The following is a 27,586-nucleotide window of genomic DNA, read 5'->3' on the forward strand; positions in this document are numbered from 1 at the left end:
TTTAATTGATTAGTAGATCGACAGAACATTAATCTATTAAACTATTTTAATAATTGAATATTTGCTTCAGTCATTTTTTAAGGAAGAAAGCCAAAAATGAGCTGGTTGCGCTTTCTCAAATGTGAGAATTTGAAGCTTTTATGTGATGATAGAAAACTGAATATTGGACTTTGGACTGTTGATCCAACCAAACAAGACATTTGAAGACATCAGCTTGGGCTCTAAGAAATGAGAACAGATATTTTTTATTATTTTTAGAGAACTTATAGACAAAACGATTAGACGATAAGTTTAATCGATAATGGAAATAGTAGTTATTTGCAGCTCTAAATGGGTGTTAAAAATAATGCAACTAGTTTTTGATTTTGTACTTCTAGACATTGTTTTAGACTGAATCTTCTGACTTAAAAGTACCCTGTAATGCTATGGAGCAATGTTTTTAGAGTTTGTCCTCTGTGTGTTTTTTATTGGACACATGTGTGTGGACACACATGCGATGGGATACACAGTCCTGCTTCATAATTTTCGGAAATATTCAGCCACTGAGAAAATCATGTTGGAACTTTTGTGGATTGCTTTAAGTCATATTTGTCATATTTTTAAAGCACCGCTGATCAAAACTCTGTTCAGACTGTTCCAGTGAGATGACCACAATATCACAAACAGATTGTCTGCACACATATTAATAGCAGATGAAGCACCGGTGTCACGGTGCAAGAGCAGCTTTGTCCTCCTGACATTGAACTCCCTTCTGCGTCTCTGGGTTCCTTCTGTCCCCGGGTTGCTCACTTACAGTATTTGTCACTGTTAACGTTCACCCAAGGCTGACACCAGCTCCGCCGCAATTATCGGGCTGATTCAGAAACTGCAATCTGCTGATCCTCTCAGCACTGTAATAGGTGATTTTAATCACTTTAATTTCCAAAAAGTCCTTGAGCAGTTTGTATCAGCATGTTGCTCGCCCTGCATGCCATTATGAGACACTCCTGGGATTCGTTACGGCTCCGTCAAGGGATCTTAAGTGGCAGGAGTCCCATTGGGCTCACCGGACCGCAGCGCCGTACACCTGCTTAGCACTTAGAGAAGTGTGCTCAGGGTTTGAACTAAATGACTGTTCCTACTTTTCAAGGATGCTTTGTCCACACCGGTTTATGTTTCAGGACTCAACAGTACCGAGGACCATACAGACACTGTATCTTTCTCCAAGGACTTTATCACCAGAATGGTGAGAGTCTGTCCCACTAACAGAATGATGCATGTCCTATGAGGGGAAACTAGAAAGGAGGTCAGTTTAGAAATAAAAAACAAATTCAGATGAAAATAGAGACACATGAGACTCTGTTATCTGTATGATGGTAGAGGACTGGGACAAGATAAACAGCACAGTCATATCCCTCAAGGCTTCTAAATTAGACATACGTGTGACTAAATAATCTGAGGAGCACTCTGTATGTCGTGATTGCCGATTCTGAGATCAGTGGGAGGATATTTCAACAGCAGATGTTTGAAAGAGGCCAGATGATGAGCACAAATGCTGAACACAGTTGATGTTTAAGTGAAGGTAATTAAGATCTGTGCTGAGTGACTCAACCGCATCTTTTGCATCTCCATCACTCAAGCTGGAAAAAAAGTACCCAGCGAGTAACATGCGGCTCTCGTTCCCAAGGACTCCACACCTGCGCTACTAATTTCCCCTACTTCTAAGTACATCACACAAATAAAACCACAGACTGTAAAAGAGCACGGATATGACCTCACCTGCAGTTTTCTAAAAGGTTGTTTTTGAAGCTGGTATTTGGGTTTACCGCTTGCAAAACCTCCTGTTTATGTTTTTTTCTTAAGACTGTGTTAATCACGGTGCGTCGGGTAGAGCGGGTCTTTCTTTCATTGATTCAGGTCGGGAAGGATTTCACTACCTTTTATAAGCTAATCAGCAGGGAGCCGGTGTGAAGAGACATTTGATCAAGTGTACAGATGATTCTGTCACTCTCCTGCAGGAGGTTGAGGGAACACCCGGTGATGTCATTTCTCAAGATGAAATACGAACTCTTCAAACACTCAAAAACGGAGTCTGTGGGGAACATAATTGCTTTGAGGCAAATGAAAATCTTTTCTACTTTATATCTGCCACAGCCTGACGAAGAACGGTTGGTAAAGCATAAGTTCACCACACCAGACATCACTACTCTAGTTCAGCTGAGTCACATTAGTAGCAAGCAGGGTGACAATAATGACAGGTTGTTTTCTATAAAAGATTAACCTGTCATGTTGAGCAATAAAAGGTTACAGCGCTCCTCAAAAAAGCCAATACAAATATTTGCAAGCTGAGCTAAATGTAGTCTGGGATGATTGTGGTGAGGGAGTCTAGAACAATTATCTGTTGACACCGTCATCCCATTAACACACAGTTTGAGTTTTGCTGAACCCTCTGGGCACAAGAGTAGACATGAGTAGAAGCAGGCATTCACTACTGTTAAACAGCTTTACATAAGCATTAGTGTAAATGATGTAGCATCTTCTGTTTGTGTAACTCCCAAGAATATAAGACAAATGACAGCTGTGGTTATTTTAACATTGGGATGAGGTAATCATCACAGTTTGTATGGTTGTTTAAGCCTTAAATGAAACTGAGGTCTGTTCATGTTAAGCATTCTGCTCATAGATGGTAACATATTACTATGAACCATCCTGTTTTACAAACCGACTTCTACAACAGAAATATTTTCAGTTTCCTAGAGTAACTGCTGTGATATCCACTGTGATCTCAGCTCCGACCACACAGCCCACAGGCCTTCACTGAGGTCAAAGATCCTCCTTCCTCTTTCAGTAACTGTGGATGTTTGACTAAGCGCTCCTATCTGGTTTGTTTTTACCTGTGGTTTTAAATGTGCGTTACAACTCCTGACCGCCCATGGTCGGAGTCAGGAAGCTGATGTTTCACTCACACTTTCTTTCTCAACTGTGTTTTTGGCATCCTCTCCCTCTAAGCTCGCTTTATTGACAAGGATAAACATTTGGCACTAAAACTGTTTGTAAGATGGGTTTTGTTTTATTGCTAAGCAGAGAGACAGTTCATCAAGTTGTCAAGTCTCATCCCCCCCGTGTAGTAGTTAGTCATGCAGATGGATTTGAAGAGACGCTCCCTTCATTTTTTTTTTTCCTCTTGATCTCAGTGGATTTGTCTGGCCAGATGGAACGTGTTGGTGATACAACCTCGGTTTCTTGTTGGCCATTACAGACTGCGCTTAGACTGGAGGTGCAGACTTTGAGGAGAGTTTTGCATTAATCTCTTAAGGAAAAGTAGCAATACTGTAATACACTTGATTATAAGTAGAAGTACTGTTAGCAAAACGTACGCACATATCAAAAGTACAATGATTTATCATGCATGGCCCCTTTCAGAGTGTTACATAATTCTAAATAATATACTAATGGATTGATATATCATTTTAGATACTGAGCCCTTAACATGCAAACAGCATTCTAATGTTGCAGCTGGTCCAGGTCATATGTTTTATATGCAAAGTTCTTATCTGCAAAGTAAGCAGTAATATGAATTTTGAACTAAATCAATAATTGACTTTCACTAAACAAATGAACTAAGTAATGTCAGTTACAAAGCAGTATCTATCTGAAGTTGGCTAACATTAGCTGTCTTCAGCTAACATAAACTACTAGTCAAACCAGACCAAGTAAATCTGTATGATGTGTTTTATTTCTTATAATTTAGACTTTTCATTTGTAATAGGAGGAATGTGTCTTCTTTGGTTACATAGTCTTACTGAAAGTACAATATTTCCCTCTGGGAGTTTCTTTTTTGAAATTGCACCTGAAACACAACCATGTAACTTTTGAAAGTAGAAATGGCACATCCTTCTCTCACAGATAAAAAGTAGAATTCATGACGAATGACACGCACACACTCATTTCAACACACTCAGGACTTTTGCTGACACAGCCTAACTTGGTCTGGTATGACTACTACCATATGGTGGCTAATGTTAGCAGACTTGCTAGGTAGATACTGCTATTATGATTCACTTTACTGAGTGAGTTTGCTGACTTTAAGACTTCTTGTGCTACTGTGTCAGCATTTACCACTATCCCCTAATTGTCACTTATGGCCACTGCTCAGAAAAGGCTACACAGGCCTGCTTTAAACACAGTACTTGAGTAAATGTACTTAAATCCATTCTGCCACCAATTTTAATGCACCTCTTATCATGTGCATTGAATATACGAGTATCACCCTGGTTCTCCATCAGCAGAGAAGAAAGTATTACGACTCAGTTTGAACAGGAGACTGTTCAAATCTTCACTCCTCAACAAAACCCTTCTGGCTTTTGGCTCAATAAGAAGATCTGATAATGCAGAGTTTGTGTTTCTCATAGCTGAGCTCATCACTTCTCCTGCTATTGATTGGAGCTGTAACCTGAGAGGTTAGTGTTGCTGCTGTGATGCAGAGTACCAGGGCTCCACGGGGCGACGAAAACGGATAAAGATGCGCTTTTATACCACAAAGGTGGACGACACAAGTGTGCTCACGCCCAACCGCCCATGCTCCGTTTTCTACCATGAATTTTCTCTCAATCCAAAGATTATTTCATTAGGGGTGATTACATAATAATAACAAATGGACATTGGTCATTAATGCCCTTTTGCAGATCAGCACACATCGGATCAGTCGCAGCGTTGCAGTACTGTCATGGTAAAGATGAATCACAGAGTTGTTGTGGAAGCTACAGCGAGCGTACATTATGTATATGTATCATCGCCATCGATCCAGCCAATGCAGAGTTAGACCTCAGCCATACCATTCATCATGTCCCCTTTTACCCCCCCAACACACACACACACACACACACACACTCCCACCCCCCAACTTTGACTTGCAAAGAAATATTGCTCACAGCGCAATAACATAAATAACGCCAAAGGTTGGAGGAATCACAGTGTGATTAGTGAGGCCGGAGTCTGAATGTGTGTGTGACAGCAAAGAGGAGGAGAAGGAGGAGGTGCTCAATCAGGACCTCCTTTTTCAGCCGCACATCAACTGTGGATCAAAGTACTTCCACTGTGTGAGAAAGCAACTGTTGCAGTTTTATTGTGGCTCATTGTGCAGGAGGTTTTTTCATCATGGTGTTAGCCTCCGTCTGTGTATGGACACACACTTCTGTAGCGCTGCAGTTGATAGTTGTTGTCATTGTTAAATAACCTGTCGTGTTTTTACAAATAATACATACGTTGTTTAGGAAAATTTGAGAAAATGAAAAGTGCCCTTCACAGTATTACAAAATTCCAAGGTACTCATGAAAATATATATGAATGCCTTTTATTCAAAACCAATGTGTCAAAAATAATACTTTCTCAATGCCTTATTCTGAGAAATGTAAATTTTTATTTTATTTTTTTTACAAAACTCATTTAACAGAAACAACCAATGTTTTTTTTCTGTACACAAGCAGCTACACACACGAGGACTTTTCCTTAATAAAATTGTCTAGAACTGCAAAATCAAAATCAAAATTTTGATTTAAATCAGGATCTGTTTGATCAAAGAATAGGTCAACTAGATTATGTAAGGACATTTGATGAGGCATTTCAGTTCTTGACAGTTTGAGATGCTAGCACTGCAACTAACAATTATTCTCATTATCTTTTAATTTGATGACTATTTTTATTTGCTGTTTTATTTTATTGTTTAATTCAATAAAACATCAGAAAATAATGAAAAATGCCCATCGCAGTTTATCAGAGCCTGAGATGACGACTTCATATTGTTTGTTTTTGTACAAGCATTTATTTACATATGAGGGGCTGGAAGCAGTACATTTTCTGGCATTTTTGCTAAAAATAAATAAATAATGAATCAGTCATCAAAATAGTTGCCAATAAAATGTCTGTCCAACTAATAGGCTACTGACTTCATGCTTTCAGCTATACTACAGGCACACTTCACTTAGATCTTCATATTGCTTGTTTTGTCTGACCAACAGTCCAAAGCACAACGATATTCATTGCACAGTGATAACTAAATACAGCAAATCTTAACATTTGTGAGACCAGAACCAGGATCTCACACTTTTATTTGATAAATGATTTAAACAAGTAATCATTCAAAATTCATACTAACGAATTGATTGACTAATTTATTAATCAATTCATTGTTTCAGCACTTGACTTGTGAACACAGTAACAAAGACAGTATGTGACACACCTGTATAGTGTTCATGTACTGCACTTCTCCCTATAAGAACAACTATAACTCTTTACAGACTACAAGCTAACACAGGCATTGTTAACACTCTATTTAATGACCCTTTTACATTCAATATATCATTATGACTGCATTATGGCAGCTGAAGTGCTTCTCCTTTTCATTCACAACCGTGTGATTTGGAGCAATCTTCCCACAAGCTGAAATTACTGCTGCATAATGCACACAGGTATACTACTCTTTATTTTTTTTAATAACACCTTTTCTCTTTTTAAGCGCCAGGTTCGTCACTATGGAAATAGTCACGTGCACGCTGTCAGAATATTAATTGTAACAAGCGCGCATCAACAATAACACACCTCTGTACGGACGGGGCTTTTAATGTTGAGAATGTGGAGAGAGAAGCACCTCGCAGCGTAAAGAATTTAAGCCACATCACCAGCGACACAACGGGACTGTGATTAGTCTACATGGGGAGAGTGTTAATGAGATGACAGGGCAGATCCAGAGCCCGCCTGTTCTAGCATGGACATGCCCACACACACACACACACACACACACACACACACACACACACACACACAAAACTGCAGTTCAGCAAAGTTTCCCATAAAAGCTGAGTGGTGTATAGGCTGGAGGCTGGCAGTGTAGTATAGAGCTGAGTGGTACTGAGAGTGTTGGCAAAGGGGTGTTGCCTGTCACACTGTGTTCTCTGTGTTGAAGTTGACAGCTCCACTAGACCCATATACTGTACATTCATTACAATGGAGAGACTGCAGCTAGCACTATAGCAGAGTTCCACAGATATAATGGCCTGTTTCTTTCCCTCTTTTCAGTAGTCTTCTGAGATTGCGTTGTGTTTGACGTTAGCTGTTGTTCGTATGAGACATCGACTTTATCTACTCGCAACTTGCTATATCAGACGTAATTAGAGGATCCATAAGTGTCATTATTTTCCTGCAGCCCTTAGAAAAAAATGTGATGTGGTTATTTAAACCTGGTACACCATGTGTCTGCCTTTATGAAGGTGGTGCCTACTCCCTTCAGCGGATGAAATAAGATAATCAGTTTGCATGTTGCGCTGACATTATGGAGTTCAGTGAGGACTTTGTGTTTCTGACTGTGTTTTTGTCCTTGGCCAAACATGAAGTGAGAGATTACGCTCTCTCAAACAGCATGTCGTCTGTAGCATCAACACACGAGCCCTGGCACCAGTGAGACTCCCCACACACTATCAGTGAACTCTCAGCTCTCTGAATCACAGCACATTAACACTTTCCTTATGGTATATGATAATGCACGGTAGCTGACAGTACATAATAGATGACTTCCCTTTGCACATGAGGAAGAAGGCACATGAACCTTGCAGCTCCTCTTCATTGTGATAAAGTTGTCATGTCCCTCTGACAACTTGGTGTTATGACAACAGCACCTCCAGCTTTACTTTAAAGCCAGTTTGTCACTGTGATAGTCAGCACTTTTTAATCCTGTTTTATTTGAGTAATTATTTCATTGCAAATATTGACCGATCAGTCTCTTTGCATAAGTGTAGCTGGATGACTACGATAGGTCATTTGAGTACCAGATGACTCAAACATTACCAGGTGCAGATATTTCTGACTTTGAAACCCTCTTTCTGACCCTTACTTTGACCTCTCTCTCCCCCCCTCCTAAATTTTCAACCACTCAGCAGTGAAGGATGTTGCTCTGAGTGTCACAACACCGTTTGCCCTCAAATCAGAAAAGCAAATGGCACAGCAATATAGTTTAGTGTTGTGAAATCATAAACTGTGCCAGAGGGTTGTTGATGTCGTTCACTTCCTTTTAATGCCAACAGACGTTGAAGTCAAAACCTATTTAATGTGCATTAACGTCCAGAATGTGCTTCTGTATTCTGTTCACGCAAATATAAAAGCCAGAGAACATGATACATGTATAAGTTTATCAGTATATCAATTTAATGTGTAGTTATTTGTATCAGTTGATTAATTAAGTCTATAAAATGTCAAAAAATAAATGCCTAAAAATCCACAAATGCACACATTGGAAATGTTTTTAGCATTGTTTTAGCAGTATTTTAATTGTGCTTGAAAGCCTGTAGTGTGAAAGTAACAGCGATAGAATATTGAGCAGAAACCCGCAATAGTCAATGAGAGCAAGCTGACCGGGAAGCGTCACCAATCGGATGTTGCGTACTTGAACAGAAGCATGGTAGCCGACACAGCGCTAATAGGACTTAAGCATGCCAACACACTATACTAAGATGGTGAAAATGATACTGTAAGCACCGTATACCTGCTTAGCATCAGCACGTTAGCATCGTCCCATCACTCGACTAATGGCTGAGCAACTTGTCAGCGGATTTTGTTTTCAGTACAGGATGAAAAAAAGGCTCAGTACACAGCGTCAGCAGCACAACTCATAGACAGACACACACACAAATCCTATATGTACGCAATATTGCCATAAAGAAATCCTAATCATTAACTGAACATTACCTACAATAGTTCCAGAGATATAACCATGTGGCAAATCTTCAACAGTTGGCAAATATATCACATCATCTCACCGTATATAGTGTCAACCCAACCCTACAGTCATTAATCAATATGATTAAATGCGATTTAGTCAAATAAAATTATTGCTAATGGTCATTTCTGTCGATCAATAAATCAGTAATCATTTCATCACTAAAGTTAACGACATGACTCAAGATAATAGACCACAAATATCCTCAAAAGTGACCATAGCGTTGAATCAGCAGCAGTGATTATATCTCCATTATAAGCCAGTGAGTCCGTATCCGTCCTCCCTCCCTCACCAACTTTTGAGGAAAGTCTCCAGCGGCATTCTCAACTAGTCCCGCACAGCACCTGTTCAGCGTGGCTGTGGTCCAGAGCTCTTGCCTCCACTACTGTTTAGGGGTTTTTCTAAAAATAACATCTGGGGAGAGCTGCATAGCCAGCAGGCACGGAAAACAAGAGAGCAGAGGGAAATTGGCTGCTTGTGTATTCTATCAGACCATGAGGGAATGTTAGTCAGATAGTTGTTGACGCTCATATTCCCTGCCTGCTTCAGTTTGTCATGGCTGTGTACAAAGAGAGGGGGGACTATATATTTAGCAGCCGTGATTCATACTCAACAGATTGCGCGGGTACAGAACACAGCATGTTTGTAGAGTCAAATACAGTAGCATTTGTGTTTAGTTTGTCCAAAACGATTGGAAATGAATATCCAAGCTGCTAAAGATTTCCCATCCGTGACTTTTTTTTTTTTCAAAAGAATCATTCCATTTTCTTCAATTCCTTTGCAGCTGTTGGATTTGTTAAGTCACACTATTCCCAGAGGTGTACATAGTAGCTGTGTGCCGTATAGGAGACACATGTCATTGTTTGTTTTTTTCTCTTTAGTTAGAGCTTAATCACAGAGGACACACATAAATGGCAGCATTAAAGAGAGAGTGTGAGATCTATGGGTTATTTGTGAGTAGTTTTGCTCTTAAACAAGCTTTTTTAACCTGTTTTCTGACTTGACATTGATGTCCTTGCGCGAGTTCCTCAGTGCACAACTGCCTAATACTTGTTGATTGAGGCATTTTTTAGGGCTGTAGCCCTTCATCAGTGTTTGTGATGGAAAAACTGAGTGGAAAAAAAAGAGAAAAAGTGTGAATAGGATGGAGTGTTAATGTGATATAAAACTGATTCTCTCATGCTGAGAAAAGACAGTTATTAAATTAATTATTTCTATATTTTCTTTTGTTCTCAAGAAGCTTCACTTCAGAAATGTGTCACTCAGCGGGGGGTTCATCACACTTTTTATGTTCCAGACCCCACATAGACGCATTGAAACATAAACATGGCAGAAAGGTGAGAGGAAAAGACATTTACATATCCTATAACTGTGATCATTTGTAGTGACATAAAACAAATTATATTTTGCTGTGGACCTTCAGTGAGGACGACTGCCCCCCCCCCCCCCCCCCCCCCCCCCCCCACCAAAAACACACACACACTGATACCTGCTGTGCTCTTGTCTGCAGTGTTGTGTCGCCACGAGGCAGTGTGGTGGGCCGAGACTCGGATGCAGTCATTGTCACACATTTTTTCCGTTAAGTTGCTCAGAGAGGCATGACTTCTTGTGACTGTTTACATCCCAGATTGGAGAGAGGCAGCCTTTGTTTTTCCGACACACAGCGGCTCCTTTCAGTTTATGCGCGAGTCACACAGCTTCTCTCACAGTTGACCTGGTGTTATTGTAATGCAGCCCATTAATGAGCCAAGTAAAATGTTCTTTATGGGAAGTGACTACAGTAAAAAATAACATGCGCTGTGGTAACTGTTGTTTTACTTGGTTGAACAACAAATTAGATAACTAGTGCCTCGGCTCACCTCTGTTAGACATTTTTCCACTGCGCTGTTCAGCAAAGATAACTGCGTTTACTTTATCTAGATTGGCAGTGGCCACAGGCCCATTTCTTCACGCCTTTCTGGTGCAGTCTCTGCATCTCCCACTGCTCCAGATTCTGCCATTTTGAGTATGTTTTATCTGTCTCACTGCATGATGTGCAATATATTACGAACGAAAACAATACTGTTTACCGGAACAGAAAAAAATCAGTTGAAATACAATCCGTCTGGATATTGACAGTAAAAACATGCTTGACTGAAAAATCAAAACTCCAATACATCACTGAATGCGGATGGATGACATGAAACAAACAGGCTGTGGTTTGTGGACTTAGGAAATAGCTTTGTTCTATAGAAGCAGGGCTTATTTAGAGACAACAGATGCTCCTGGTTTCCTGTGGAGCGGGATGCAACCAGAGCCTTTGTTATTGAAGATGCCCCGGTGTTGAGCTCCGCTGTGTGTCTGGAGTGTGAATAAAATGCCCATTTCTTGTGCCGCCATCCCTGGTGAGGTTTAATTTTAGACCAATCACTGCCTCATCATGTGCAAACACCCCTGCAGCTGCTAATACATATCTGTTATTCTCATTGGCTCTGTCTTGCTCTTTGTAGCGCTCTCTCCTCTTCCTCTCGTTCCGTATTATTTGGGAGTGTGAGGTATTTGGTCTTGCGTTAACCCTGACTGTGCTCATCCCGCACTAGTTCAGTGTTTACCGCTGCGTTTAAGCTACGACATGAGCACAAACACAGCACCAATCTTTATCATCTCTGCAATTCCGCTGCTAACGAAGCAGATCAACACCTCCGCTGTTCACTAACGGATTCAGGTTACATGTAGTCTGCCACACTGGCATGACCTGCAATTAAAACAGAGACACTGCAGATTATATTTCATAACAGTAAAGCATGGAATCACAGCTATGACGTGTTTGCTTTAAATAGCAACGCAGTCATCCACAATTCACAGATCAGGTTTGTGTTCCCCCCACTGAAAGTAATCATCCTTCCAAGGTTTGCATTTGGATTCTGAATAATTGATTTGGCATACACCCACAGTGTGTGCAGCCATTGTATTCTCACTCAATACAACTCCTTACCCAAGGTTTTCATGAAGCTACATGTTGTTTTATACACTACCCTAGCCGGGAAGTGTTAGCGAAATTAAATATCACTGTTTTCCCGGGAGAACGCCTTGATATTCAAGTGTTGCAGCGTTGCATGAAAAGTTTCATGTGAAGAATGAAACAGACCCCTAAACACCTGGCCACTCATCGTGTGTTATGTGGGCGTGAATGTTGTCGGTTTCAGAATGGTACAGAAATTTTCGGACGCATCCAAGCGTTTTTCAACCATCCGATGAGCACTTTGGTTGGAGCATACTGACAACTTAAGGGGTCATAAATTGATCGAAGTTATGAATCAAAGTTATGTTTTTTAGGACTAATCATTGTTTTTTCTTTGCTTTTCTTGTAAAATACTGGCCATGTTGGCTTCCTCAGGCATCCTCAGACCTTTAAAATCATCAATCTAATTAGCGATCTTAGGAGGGAAAATCAATCTTTGGTTTAACACCTCATGGCTTAATACATATGCAACATGTGATAAGGGGTCACAAGACGTCATTACTTTATATTATGAAATTAGAAACCAAAAGGTTTGGGAACCTCTGCTTTAATATTAAACAAATTCACATTAACATAGCCTTTGAAACCAGGAAGAGCACATATTTAATCTGTTTTATAATAATATCATAAAAGCGTAGATGAATCTGATATGACTGTGTTAGTATTGCATCCATTTCCGTTTTCTAGCCTCAGCTTACATTTCATGAACTGAACTCACAGTATCAGCTTAACCAGTCTAATATTTACACCTGAAGCGGCTCTGATTTCCTCCTCCCTCTCACTTTCTGTGAGGTAGTCCTGAGCCCCAAAAATAGCAACACCGGTGTATGACTCATGTTTGTGAGCTATCTGAGATGCCTGATGAGAAAGACTCAAAGAAAGGGACTCATTAGTCATGTGCGACGCCCACAAAAGAAAAACATTTAAGGGAGGCATCTGAGGGCACGGGGTTGACATTCATCTCAGATTGGTGACCTCCTCCAATCAACTGTCAGGCTTAAAGATCTCCTCTCTTGCCCTTCAGATCCCAAGGCTTTATTATAGGCTATATGTTCTTCAATCCTATTTGCCCATGCTCCTTGTTCTCAGCCCCAAAGACCAACGTCAGCCCCTTTTTTCTAGATCGCCTGCACTCCCAAGAGTCTTCCGGTTTCTTTCATCTCTCATCCTATCTTCTGTCTTCTTCTTCTTTCATCTCCTTCCCCAGTATTCCATCCACCCTCTTGCCTTCATCTCCATCTTCCAGCATCACCCAGCCTTTATCTCCCTTCACTCTTGTTCTGTCACCATTTGTCCTCCATTTCTTTCTCCTTCTGCACTCACATATCCACCCATTTCTTCCATTTCGTATTCTTTCATTCTCACACTAAAGCCCCCAGCTGTGACCTCCTCCTGTTCTCTATCTCCTGCCTTGCTTCATCTCACCACCCACCCTGGAACCTCACTTCTGCCTTCCGCAACTTTTACCTTTATGTATATTCCAGGATCTTTCATAAAAAGTAGCTAATATTCCTTTAAAAATGCCTAAAAACAACTGGAGCTAATACCAACTCTGCCAGTGCACACCCTCACCCTTCATCCTTTTCTTCAGCTGCCACTTCTCCATGCAACATCCCCCATTACCCAACAAATACGTAGCATTGAACCCTCCCTTCTCCTTCATCCAACCCTCCAGTTCAACCCCCCTTTCCCAATCATATCCGTCTTCCTTTCCTCCTCTCAGTCCTCCCAGCCTCGCATCCAGAGCGGCGCCCTGATGGAGGTCAGCCTGGTCTCTGTCTGCTGTGAGAGGCAACAGGGGAAGGAAGGCAAGGTGAACTGCTCTCAGCGGCTGTCATTGCTCTGTATGGTGGGCTAGAAGGAGAACGGAGAGAGAGAGAGAGAGAGAGAGAGAGGAGGACGGTGTGAGAGAGCGAGAGCAGGAGGGTAGAAGCAGAGCGAGAAGGAGAGAGAGAGGGATTGAGAGAGAGAGAGAGAGAGAGAGAGAGAGAGAAAGTGGTCCGGCGCTCACAGCTCACATCGCTGGCTGACTGGCTGGCTCACTCACTGTTGACGAATGAGCTGTCTACCCACGGGGCTGGGAAACGGCAGCTTGTGACAAGCTGGGGAGAGAGGAACATGAATGTAATGCGTACCTTGCCTCGCTTGCTTTCAGATACCGGCCAGAAGAAGACTCCAGAGAAGAAGGATGGGAGGCGCATGTCGTTCCAGAGACCCAAAGGGACCATTGAATATTCTGTGAGTGAAACACGAGCAAACTCTGCTCTTTCTGTGTAATGTCGCTGTGTGTTTTGAACGCTTTTCAGCTCCCGTTCTGCTGCTGCTGCTGCTTTCTGTGTGTGTATGTGTGTGTGTGTGTGTGTGTGTGTGCTGCTGGTGGTTACTGTAGCTCTGACTAGCCTCAGTAATCTTCTAGCGGTTGTGTTTGTGTATTGTGAAGGCACCGTGTCTGACCATGCTTGATAGCTCATTAGTGAGGGGGAGAAGCATTTTCAGGATTTAGCAAGTGTAACACGTGCACCTAATTCTCAAACTGTCAAACATAAAGATGTGTGTGTGTGTGTGTGTTTGTGTTACAGGGTAACAGCTGATAGAAAGCTTATGGAAACAATGTATCCTCTGTTAAAGCAGCACAACACTCAGCTCCATTTTGCATGTTATTGTATAGGAAGGAGAGAGAAACTGTGTAGCAGCTCCGTATGTTTTCTCCAGCTGGACCAGAGCAGGACAGACAAGCAGGAGAGCTGGCAGGATGTGTATTTGTTTTTCCATCGCTTCTCTCTGCCACGTATCGGCAAGCATTCCACCACAGAGCTCGCTGTGCTCGCGAATGACCTTCCAACTGCGTTGTCATTTCTATTGATTTAGCTGTTGTGTAGGAGAAGGGGAGGGGAGGGGGAGGGGGGGGGGGGGAGGCGAGAGAGAGAGAGATGGGGAGAGAGAGAGGGCTCTGGTTCCCTGGCATGAACTGAAAATGGAGCCCGTCTCTGTTTTGCCTGGTTGTGTTCTTCAAATGACCCTCAAATCCAGCTGCAGTCAGACTGCTTTCCCTCGCCTCTCTCTCCGTGGCAACAGTGAGGAGTGGGATCGCTGTGGCTCAGCTCCGACTGTCTGCTTGTCCGCTGAGGGGAGAGGAGGAGATGAAGAGAGAGGAAGGGAGGGAGAGCAGGGTCTGTGGTCTCTCACTGACATTCCAGTTTCCTCTCCCAAACTCCTCTCTTTTCGTTCCCCTTTATTTTGCTGTTGCGCCGGGTCTCTCCGGCCGTTTCTCCGGGCTCACGGAAACACTGTAGGTTTCACTGTAATCGGCTCCCTTCCCCCATCTCCAACACCTCAGCTATACCGACACCACCTCCACCTCTACCGCCTCCCCAACCCGTCACTCATCCAAGACCTGCTGATTGACAAGGCCCATGTTTACCTAAACCGTTGCAACAGGATATTTGTCAGAGCCAAAGCGCTGTGTCATGGCCTTAATATGAGCAGAAGGTGGAAAGAAATGCTGCTGGTAAAGAAAAATAGAGAGAAATTTTGTGTTTTAGTTTGGGTGGGAAAAAATGGCTTCATATCTCAGTCACACAGCATACCAATCCTGTTCCTGTCAGCCACCACTCTCTCTCATTCTTTCCTCCTTATTACGCCCCAACCACCCCCCTCCCCTCCAACCCCCCACCTACTAGATTGCTGATAGTGTGATGGATGGATCGAGCACTGCCAATGATTGTGTCCTGTAGCCTTACATGCTGCAGCGGCATATAGCAAGGAGGCTTGGGGCCGGTGAGAGTGGTTAAGGCGGTCTAACCAAGCTTCTCTGTGTGCATCACAGCCTCCCCTACACTGTGAGAGACACATGGCAGACAGCGTCCCAGTGATTGAGAAGCAGCTTTATCTTAAACTCATCTCCCGCGCCGAGGGGACGGCCAGCAATGTTTCCTTATTCCGCTCTCCACCAGATAAGTTTATAATCTATCGCCCGGCGCCCACAGGAAAAAGGAGGGTTTCCTCATATGCCTCCTTATCAATACCATCTCCCTCCCCCTCCCTCCCCTCTCTAACCTTCTACCTCACACACAGGCCTCTTTCTCTGTCCTTTTTTTTTTCTTCGTATTGAGAAATAACCTGAACAGCTGCAACCCATCTGCCTAGACACTGATAACGCCAGTCCATTCAGCCAAGTCCAGCTATTGGCTGACCTGTATCCAATTAAAAAAGTGTTTGAAGTCTCTAGGAACATCAGAGATAGATGAGGAGACAGAGAGACGCAGACAGGAGAGAGGCAAAGAGCAACGCAGAGGTGATCCATGCATGGGAGGCGCTGTCCTCCCACCCACTGCCTGAGAGGACGGCCAGTCAAAGTCAAAGAAAATGAAGCTCCGAAAGAAAGTGCAGGCCACACATACACTGACCGGCCACTTCATTAGGTACACCTGTGCAATCTAATGCAATCCAATACAACAGCTCAGCCATAAATTCTACATTCACGAAGCTCATACCTTTTCAGGTTTTTGTCAGAAAGGTGATAATTCTACTTTGTTTATTATTGAAGTCATAGTGGGTGGTGTTGGCGTACTGGGGTGCATTATATTGAATGGTGTTCCTAATATTTTGTCCACTCCATTAACTTACAAAAGGGGAATTGATCTGGGAACATGGTGGCATCACTAAAACAAGAAGGGCAAGAAACAAGAGCAGTCAGGTGATCAGACAGGTTGTTAGCAAGTCACAGTTTAAGCAGATGATTTTGAGCTGAGGTGAAAACCTGTAATTGTCTGTCTTACTTTTTTTAAGTGTTAATCCCACATTCTGTTTTATCATAACTGATAGAAGCGATGGCCAAAACAGAAATAATATCCATATTTTAATGAACTGGAATCATCCCTCTTGTCTTAGTTTTTTGGCCTGGACCTCTGTACCCACATGCTCTTTGAGTGTATCGCAGCGCTCTCAGCAGAACTGGCACAGCAAAGCCCTCATTACGTTTTGTGTAGTGACACTAGAGAGCAGTTTTAAGGGGAAGGGCTGTCTGGGTTCCAGCTTGTACAGTAAGCCCAGGGAAGAAAGGAGGAAGTTGTCAGCCTTCATAATATTATGATTCTGGCCAACAACATGAGCAGTCAGATTACATTATATACTGTATCTATGTGTGTGTGTGTATGTGTGTGTGTGTTGTAGTATAAGTGTGGTCAGAGCAGTCAGTCATTTGTCAGTCACAAAATGTGTATGAACTTCTATAACATGTAGTGCTGGGTATTACTCCATCTTTGCTTGCGGAATGGTTCAAAGGATGACAGTATCAGTCACTTGGTCAGTTCGTCACTTTGATCCAGAATGAAATATATTAATATATTAACAGGGCACCCTGGTGGCCTAATGGTTAAATCACATACCACCGAACCGCAACATCCACAGTTCGACTCCCGGCCATGGGACCCACATTGCATGTCATACCCCTCTCTCTCTCTCCCCAGTTTCCTGTCTCCACACTATCTGTCAAAGAAAGGCAAAAAGCCTGAAAAAATAATCTTTAAAGAAAGATATAAGTATATTAAGAAAAAATTTGGTGCAGATAGCCATGGTACCCAGAGGATGAATCTTAAGGACTTTGGTGATCCCTGGACATTTCCTCTAGCACCACCATGCGGTTGACATTTGTGGTTTTGAGTGGATTGATATGAAATTTGGCACAGACATTCATGTTCCCCTCAGGATGAAATTTGATGATAACATAACCTTTATCCTAACGTCATCATCAGGTCAAACTTTTAATTTGACTTATACTTTGGTTCATGACATCCTCCTGCAAAACTGATGACATTCGGTCCCCAGGGGTCCAGCAAGACAGGGAATAATTCATTTTCACTATAATTCCATCCATAAGTAACACAATGACAGAATGTATGACTGTTTTGGTCGTGGGTTACATAAACTTTCTGTGTTTCATACACTTGTGTCTTTTTAGGGGTCCTTGACCTGAAAAAGTTTAAGAACCACTGTTGTAGACTAGCTGCTAAATGTTAGCATGCTAATACACTATACAATAAGGTGGTGAACATGGTAAACACACCTGCTAAATACCAGCATGTTAACATTGTCATGTGAGCATGTTAGAACATGTTAGCACACTCACAGTGACAAAACATGTTGACATTAGCGTTTAGCTCAAAGCACCATTGTTCCTACGTACAGCCTCGCAGAGCCGCTAGCATGGCTGTAGAATCTCTAGAACATTTCTTAGTCTAAAGTCTAAAATTGACAAAATTATTATTTTAAATTAATAATTATCCAAATTTAACAAGTAAACAAGTTCAGGAATTGAAAAAAATCCAATTTTTCTCTACCTGAAAGCTTCTTATTCTATGCTATAATGCTACAATTGTTTCTGACTGTATTGAGGTTTGATACCCAGGCCTTACAATGTGCGTACACACTGTTTATCATACATGTTTAATGCCAGATCAATATAATCCTAATGTGTCATCCATTAGATGTGAGGAAGGTTAAAGGCTGATAATGTCACAGCCTTGGTCACTCAATGTCACCAATCTGCAGGTTGAATGAATTTCTGCTGGTCTGAGAGGAAGCACTGTGGGCATTAGATGAGTCATATGCCGAGCACCAGGTGTGCGTGTGTGTGTGTGTGTGTGTGTGTGGACACGCAGACATACGCGCACACACGTCAACTGCAGTCTTAACTCCGCACCCTCCTGACAATCAGTCACTCTGATTGCATTATTCACTGCTGGGTAGGAGAGGGGGATCCCACTGTTTCAGCTCCTTCACAGCTCTCTGTTTGAGAGCAGGAGAACAAGTCAATGGATGATGGAGAAATGATGGGACTGGAGGGGTTTGTGGACGAGGATGTTAGAGGGATGGAGGAGGGTATAGAGAGGGAGAAGATGGAGAGATAGAGGAGCAGACTAGGACATGGCCCAGATGTCAGCAGCTGACCAGTGACACTCACGAGTCAGGGCATCCTTATTCAAACTATCGCACATGCTCCAACTACGTGTTCGATCCTGTGATTGTTGTTTGAATTTAACCAAAGGGAAAGGCTAGATAGATACATCTATAAATCCAATGTTTTATATATAGATATATATGTATCTTCCATTTTTTGGGGGGGGGGGGGGGGGCATGAGGCAATAGATGACTTGTTTTATGCTAACACATTGTGTTAACAAGCGAGGTGACATCAACAGTCAAATTAGCCCCTAGCTTTGGCATTTTTAAGTCATGATGAATCTCTTTTTGCTTTGCTGTATCTTGCGTGTCATTAGGTCCCCATATTTGTGCTGGTAAATCAGTGGAAAGACTATCAAAGCACAGGCAGATTGTGTGAAGCAGGGGGTCAGAGCCTGACACAGGGAGGGAATCCATGAGAGCTTGAAAGTGAGACAGCAAACTTGTTCTGTGTCCCCTTGAAAAGGACAGAATAATGCGACTTATGGAGAGTCTAAATTTAGGTCTGCAAATAATCAGCAAGGGTGCAGTTGCACACAATACACATGCCATTAGGCTAGTAACGACAAAGTCGCCATGGCAACTGTCATGCTAAAGCTGGGCTTCATCCTTCATTATAAAATGAGGAGCGATAGCTGCTGAGATATGGCATTATGGGTGATTAAACTGTACACTAGGGTTTTATTTCCAGTTTGATGACGACAGAGTTGAGTCATTGTGTTAATTGATTGTCTTTTTCTCTCCTCCGGTTGTATAATTTGTTCTACTGTCTTCTCATTTTTGATTGAGAACCTGAGGTAGTGAAAACCAGGTCTTACATAAAAATGTGGGTCAGCTTGACCTGTGAATGGTTCCCTTTAAACACATTTCTGCTCGATAATCTAACCAATAAGCCATAGGTCTGACATTGTATCTTACTTCCATGGTTGACCTGTTGCAGTAGCACTCATAGATTTGCTCTTATGTTCTATATTTAATGTTCTTGCCAAGATGCCAACGGACTCTTTAATGGAGCCATTAGTCCCTGACTGTCCAGCCGACTGACCTCGTTGAATTTGTGCGTCCTCTCCTGTTCAACAAGGTGACCATTAGCTAGATGTCAGTCACTCTCAAGATGGCTGCCACGGCCTTCCTTTACCCTTCTCCTTGAAGGAGGATTGTCACCCAAACAGGAAGAAGCTTAATTATTCATCCTCAGTTCTGGATGAATAATGGGTATTATTGATCCAGAGGATAAGACGATAGGGTCCAACCTGTCATTAGTGGCTATGATCCTGATTGTGATTACTCTCTCCCTCTTTCCCTGCCTTCCTCGTTCTCCTGTCAATGTGTCAATAACAGGTCTTTATCAGTGGGTCACATTTGCATGTCCCCTGTCCTATGCCACTTAATTGAGTTAGAGATAGCTCCTCTTACAGCGCGATCAATGGATGCATCTCAGAGCTTTGGTGGAGTCAGATGTGTCATTTCTGCGATGCCTGAATGGTTCTGAGACATTTGAAGCTTGTTGTGTTGCTGTTATAACAGGCCTATGTATATAAAGTGATTAATTAAGCTTTAAAGGCAAACTTGAGTCATGCTGCTATCACACCACGTTTGGTGCCAAGATCAGCCCACCACCTGGCTTTGCCCATGTTTACTTCATTGAACACCAGATATATATTTTTACCCGTATTGATCGGCTGAGCTCCTGATAAAAGCACCACCAGAGCAGCTAGGCGATACAGCAGCAAACAGCTGTCGCAGGTTATGTTAAATATCTAGTTTGTAAAGCAAAAAGCAAAGGTTTCTTCTATCTTGTGTTTTTAATCTGATAAGCCAAATATGTGACTTTGTATTCCAGGAAAAAAACCAAAACAAAACGATCCTTTATCAGCTGTGAATGTCCTGTGAACCTGATTGTCCTATAAGTTGGCTTTGTGTTGAGCAGCAGAGGAGCTATAAAGCTAAAAATAAATAGTTCATGGAGGAGACGGTAGCAAATAGCACCTAGGGAGAATCAATGCTCTGTACTGAAGCCGCCTGGATGAAAGACTCTGACACTGTAGGAGCCGTGCTGATCATTAACTCGTCCCAACTAAAATAAACAGAAACACCGCTCATATCCCATAAAATAAGACACCGAGTTTTTAATCTTCAAATGGGAGCCATGCGCCAAGGACATCACACAAATATTGAACTGGGCATTGTAAATGCTTTTAGTATAGGGTGATTTGTTGATGAGTTATGACGCATAATAAAGTAATCATTTTAAATGTCTAGGGTATACTGTGATGCTTTTTATTGCCATGTTGTAAATACATGGTGAAGGAGGCTTTGTGCGTGTCATTGTAGTGATCTCTCTGACGCCTCCTGTCCTCTTTGAGACGGGATATTTATCTGCCACGCTGCTGTTGTCTGAATGGACAGTACGACACCCTTCACACAGCTGATGAGATGACAAATCATGTAGGTCCTTGATACAGTCATAATAAGTTGTTAATGACACAGTTTACTGTTTATCAGACAGGAGACAAGCCTATTACCTCATCTTTCTCATGTCTTCTTTATCCTTCTTGTAGTCACTGAAGAAAGGCACCAACGTGTTTCTACGTTTTTGTTTTTTTTTCCCGCCACACTGCCTTCAATTTGAACTGCATTTATTTGAACTGACTAGCTAATATCCAAATAAATCCAAGGTCACTGAGTATGTTAACATGAACAAGGTGGTTTTAAGGTGGTTTTTAAGGGGTCGATTCACGGTTTTTAATAGATTTTTGTTTGCCTACAAAATTCAGATACATCATATTATTGTCCCACACAGCTATTGACTACTTCAACTAAGTAGGGCATGGAGCATCAACTTTAATAATCAGTTTCAACACAGATAGAGCAGAAAAGTCCACTCACTAATTGATCTGCTGCTGTTTGTGTTAGTGGACAAAAACATCAGCCTGCTATCTGCAGACTGCTGCTAGCCAGCGTCAGCTACCTGGCAGGCAGGGACAGGATCAGCAGATGCTGGAAACCGTTCAGTCGACTCCCAGCACCTCAACTCTCGTAACCAGCGATGATACCTCGTCAACAAACACAAACTGAACACATTAGTGTGCAAAATAATTTTCAGTCTGTCCCTCTTGTAGGTGCAACCATTAAATTCACTCCAGGATAGGCAGAGTCTGCTAGCCACCTGGAGTCGTGACAGTCCTGAGGAACTGATTAGTCGATGGAAAGAGGCAGATAGATGAGATATTTTGCTGTCTAGTGTTACATCACACACTAGAACGGTTTGTATCACCTCTGAAGAATGACTTCATATTCCTAACCTGACCACCATGAATCCATTAGGTCCATGAACCCCTGAAGTTTGTTCATGTATTCACTGCTCAAGTTTGTGTGCAACCTCTATTTAACATAATCTCAACTTTGATTAAATCATTGAATTCAATCTATCCTGATGAACAAGCAATGAAAAAAGTATCAAATATCATTTTGATATATGAAGGAAGCTCTGTGATTTGATTTGCTTCTAGGAAATGATCAAATTAACATTTCATCAAGCTGGCCAATTGAATCAGTTCAACAAGCTGCTGTTATTGTGCATCTCCACTTTGACCCCCAGAGGTCTTTCTGTGTTACATGAAAAAAAAAAATAGACATCTGGATTTATAGATGGTTAACAGTCCGGCCCTGCTTAGCCTACCCACCCAATCCATACTGCACAATGCATCCCTGCTCTGCCTTGTTCATTGGTGTCCAAACAAGGTTGCACACATTGCTGAGTCAGGGAGACTGTGTCCCAGCAGCGTGACTGACCTCAGATCTGATTTGCTTTTTTTCCTTTTTAGAGGGTAGGGCATCTAAACCCAGCCCTAATCTGAGCCCTCATCCTAGGTATTCAAGTATCCAGAGCCCAGCCCACATCATGAATGAGACAGTAAGGATTAAGTAAGAAATAAGACATATTACACAGTATCCGTGCCCATTTTTGGACAGTTGCTGAGATTTCTGGATTTCTAAACTGACTCAGCAAACAGTTTTCAGGTTCAAAACCAAAACTACCTTCATACTGTAATTTCAAGATACTCCTTCTCCCACTTGTTTAATTGCTCAAGAGTGTAAAATGTTGCTACAAGCAAGTGACCCGCCTCACAAAACATTTCAGCCACAAAAGCTAATTAGCTGAGCTCTCCAGCCAAAACAAGTGACACAGCACGGTACTTTCATGGTGATTAGTCTCTTCCTATTTGTTTGTGCTGGATTTCTGCCATCATTAGCAAGCTTTCACATAATACTTTGTCAGTTACAATGAGAGGGTTTTCCCAGAGAGGTTCTAACAATGTTGTCGTTATTCCTCTAGTTGCCTGTAGCGGTCAGTAAAGCTCATTGGAAATTTGAAATAACTATAAGTGGAAAAATATCAGTATTAGCTCTCTTTGGCAATAGTTTCATTCTGGATGGGTATTTGGAAGAATACAGTGGAGATTGATGTTTCCATTCATTTTGACATTAATTAATGGATTGAAACATTATGCCAAATTGGTGTAAAATGTATTCTGGTCGAGCACAGAAGGTAGTTTTCTGTAGGGTTTTGGCAGATTTGTATATCTGGTGTTCCCGCTTCTTACTGGGAGTGCACCAGTCTCATATTTTACATATGTTTTTTTTCTTAGACTGAGAGGACATATACCACATATCTCATTTACATTTAAAACACTGCAATTTAATATCTGTGATGCTCAGGAACTGTATAGGAAGGCATCACACATGACCTTTACTCCTGTGTCATTTTTAAATTGGTGTTATATCCCCCCAAAAGCTTTCCACAGCTACATTCTCCCATCCACAGCCCGAGCCCTGCTGTATCCCAGAAGATGATGAAGCTAACTGGCTAAACAACACACTTCGAATATTTACATGCCAAGTGATGAATGCTTGATTTGCTTGCCTCCCGGAGCCAGGGATTGTGGGAATGATCCTATACGGCTCTGTTGTTCTTCCTAAATCAAGTTGTATATTTCATATATTTCTGTTTTATAGCCAATTCTCAGTCAATATCATGCACACTTCATGTCTCTGTTTCTAAGTTACCTACAGATTGTATCTCATAAAATGCTGCTGGACTCTACTGTAATACAGTGGAAGATGCTTTAGCTTTTAATTTTTTATTTCACATTGACTTTTAGTTGCTACTTGGAGACAAAACGGTCGTTACCGCTACTGAAAAAAACGTACTCTGGTTGCTAACGGCTTCTGAGTTTCTCTATTTTCTGCTTCTTCCCCTCATTGTTAATATGTGGTATGTTTCTTTCTGGGCAGCCTCAGACATAACGCTGACCATGTCGTGTGTGACTGCTTCTCACACAATGATTCTGTGTTACTAATGTTCCAGCTTGTCTGCCTTGGTTCCTCTTACTCAACTACCTGCCTGTGACTGTGCTGTCTGTGTCTCTGTCTGTCTGTTCGTGCAAGAATATCTCCTGGAAACAATCTGACATGTCAAGAATTTGGAGAAGCTGTCATTCCTTGGTGTTTTTTTTGTAGGGCTGTTTGCACACACACACACACACACACACAGAAAGCTGTGCGCGCACGTACACACATGCTGAGAAGGGAAGGTAGAGTCCCATGACTGCTGCACTAAAACACACAGTGCCATTATCCTGTCCTAATTATACACAGCTCAGAGTCAGCCCTGCCTGTCTGGTTCTCAGGGGTTCTTTCCCCTGAGCTCACTTTTTTTCACTTAAACCACGTTTCTCACACACACACACACACACACACACACACAAGTGCTTTCTGACATGGTTGTCATCCTTATTTGGAAGGTAGAAACTCCCACTGGGCATGTTAGATGCTTAACTAGTTCAGACACGTGGAGCACATCTCTGTTGTATGGATCTTAACTGGTGGTGACAAGCAAATGCACCTGTGTCACACTGCAGGGTGCAGCAGCTGAGCACAGGGTGTAGACACAAACAGTAGCCCGCCGCATGATCCAATAAACCTTAACTAACACCAAGTGCTGCTGCTTCTTCTGCTTATTGTACAGTTAATATGATTCAAGATGATTATCAAATTGAATGCAGTAACCTAGTTATGACTTGTTCAATCTGTCAATTAATTGAATGACAAAACATGAATTAATTGCAATTTTCAGAACTAATCAGTTGTTTAAGTCACCGATTAAGAAAAAAATGTTTAGGTCCAGTTTCTCAAATGTGAGGATTTCCTGATTTTCTCTGTTTTATCAGCATTGTAATCTTTGGATTTAGAGCAGTTTGTTTGTTTTACCAGTTATCTAAGTCTCTTACCCTCTATTTATTGTTTCTACACCTGTGAAGGTTTCTGTTCTTGCACAGCACATATGCAGTTCACACTAATAACAGGAATAGATTTAGCACTCAATTTTTTTTTAATTTTTTTTTTTACAATGGGTCCTTAATTTTTGGGTCCTCCATGAGCTGGTTGAAATTGCTGTCTCCAGCAATTTTTTTTTAATGTTTCCAGCTGCCTCATTTTAAAACATGAACTCTGTAAAAGGGTCTTAAATAAGCCCTCGATGGCTATATGCATTGTTAATTATTTGTATTTTCAAGCAGTATAGTTTTACTTTCAAACATAACAAGACAAAGCCTTTCAGGAGGAGTACTATCCTATGTGTTTGGCAAATATAACACTATGACGGATAGAGAGGTTGAGAGTTTTTTGAGGATTTGCTGGAGTGTCCTGACTAGATCTTTGTTTGTGTTGTATTAACTCTCATGTGTACGTCGCTTTGGATAAAATGACATTGTAATTGTAACACTGTCTCAATTTCCCCAAATCCAATAAACAGCAGGATAGAGCTGCTAATGTTAGCTCACACTGGGATATAGTAGCATCCAGGAGCAGTTTCTACATACTGGGGATATATTACATAGTGCTGATGTGTTGGGCTTTTTTAATGTTAACTGTAACCCCACAAAACCATGTAGTATATGCACTCAGTAACGCTGGGTTAGGATACTACTGTAGCATGAAAAACCTGGAAAATCGTGGAATTTGAAAATAGCAATTTCCAGGCCTGGAGAAGTTTTGGAAAAATAAACAAACCCAGAAAGTTTTGGAAAAGTCATCAAAATGTATTGGTAAAAATGTGTATGAACCCTGTACAGGTAGTCAATAAAATGTAACAGATTAATCTAAAAAGAAAATAATCATCAGTAGCAGCCCCACACTTTGTTCACATGAGAGTGTTTTGTTTTCAATTCATAAAGGTAGCTGTGGTTAACAAGACAGCATGTCCGTTCATATTTCTGCCAGCTTCACATATGAATCTCTTCCTGGTCAACAGCTGACAGCTTTAATTTACACGACATTCCAAAATGTAACACACAAAAAATGCAAACAAGCCACATTAAAAGCTTTAAAAGTAACAATTTCTCAGCTTTGTTTTTCTCTCTCTCCGTCTCTCATCATCCCACGTTCAGATCTGTGTCACGTCCTCAAGTCTTCTCTGTACAGCTTTAAGGAAATGCCCTGAACAGAAGCAGGAGTGTGATTTTCTGTCCTCTCTCTTGTCTTGTGGTCCAGGTGGAATCGCGGGACACGTTGAACAGCATTGCGCTCAAGTTTGACACCACACCCAACGAGCTGGTTCAGCTGAACAAGCTGTTCTCCAGAGCAGTGGTGCCTGGCCAGGTGTGAACCGCCGTGCACGCCTTCACCGTTATATAGAGCTACATCACTTCATCACTGTCCTGCAACAACCTCATAACTACAGCCACTCACTTACTGCTCGATCTCGTAATGGCTCTCATGATGCATTTTCAATGGTTTGCCTTTTTCTCATCATCACTAAAGACATTTTCTACATGTGGGAATTCATGCAGAAGGTTTTTTTTGGGGGGGGGCACATTACTTAGTTCTTAAAGCAACTTGCTGACTCACCATTCACATCCTCACTATCTGTATCCCCACTTAATTGCCTGCTAATTGCACCATCACTTGTCCCATTAGGATGCAATTTGTTGCAAAAGACCTATTTTGTTTCTAAAAAGATATAATAATATGTGGAATGCTTAAATTTTCCCAAATACACAAAAGGTCGTGTGCACAAGCTACCCATCTTTAACCTGCTGAGCACGCTGCTTTGATATTTCACTTTTCAGCATTAGACCCAAACTCTAAATTAGTTTTTAATGGGGGGGAAAGTGACAAACGTACTAACTGATATTTTGTCTCTGTGTTCCTGTCATCACAATAAAATCTGGTAGAATAGAGACAAGGTACATGCGCCAATTCCGTTGGTATTCCCTAATCTCAACTCCTGGCAAACAATGCTGAGTTGAGCTGCGTTCAAACAGCGGGGTGTGAACACCACTTACTGACAGATCGTCTCTCCACTCCCTCCACAGCTGTTGAAGAAGTTACACCACAACCCAAACAACAGCTTTTTTTTTCTTTTTTTTTTAACCCTACAGCTATAGCTAGATTTATATTTTATCACCTAGCTTTCCTGTACAAGCCAAAAATTTAAAATCTGAAAAATTCAGTACTCAATTTAAAAAGGCCTTAAATGCCTCTAACTTTTTAAAAATATAGATATTATACAGGCCTAAATTATGAAATTGGCCCTGCAGCTATAGTCATTGGAGAGGTCCCACTTCTTATATCAGTGTAGGTACTGGGATACTATATTTTATGTTCATAATTACTGGGCTGAATTTGGAAAGCCACCCCTCTCATAAGGAATAGTTTTGACAGACATTCTGGGAAATAAGCTTTCACTTTCTTGCCAAGAGTAAGATGACAAAATCGATTCATGTACGCCCCATAAAACCACAACTTGTCGTTTTTACACCATTGTTTTTCTACTCATCAAACAAACATAAGATTAAGTTAATAAGTGAGCTTTA

The 27,586-nt window shown here is 41.6% G+C and overlaps 1 protein-coding gene across 5 annotated transcripts in view; it reads left to right on the forward strand.

Moving 5' to 3' along the window:
• oxr1a (oxidation resistance 1a) overlaps positions 1-27,586 on the forward strand; it is a 157,509-nt gene that overhangs the window by 94,933 nt on the left and 34,990 nt on the right. For all 5 annotated transcript variants that reach the window (XM_042423225.1, XM_042423222.1, XM_042423221.1 and 2 more), the window contains 2 exons: positions 13,903-13,985; positions 26,262-26,369. In XM_042423225.1, the coding sequence (XP_042279159.1) occupies positions 13,903-13,985; positions 26,262-26,369 (191 nt within the window). The remainder of the gene's footprint in view (positions 1-13,902; positions 13,986-26,261; positions 26,370-27,586) is intronic.

The sequence above is a fragment of the Thunnus maccoyii genome, chromosome 10 (assembly GCF_910596095.1).
Source record: "Thunnus maccoyii chromosome 10, fThuMac1.1, whole genome shotgun sequence".
Classification (NCBI taxonomy): Eukaryota; Metazoa; Chordata; class Actinopteri; order Scombriformes; family Scombridae; genus Thunnus; species Thunnus maccoyii.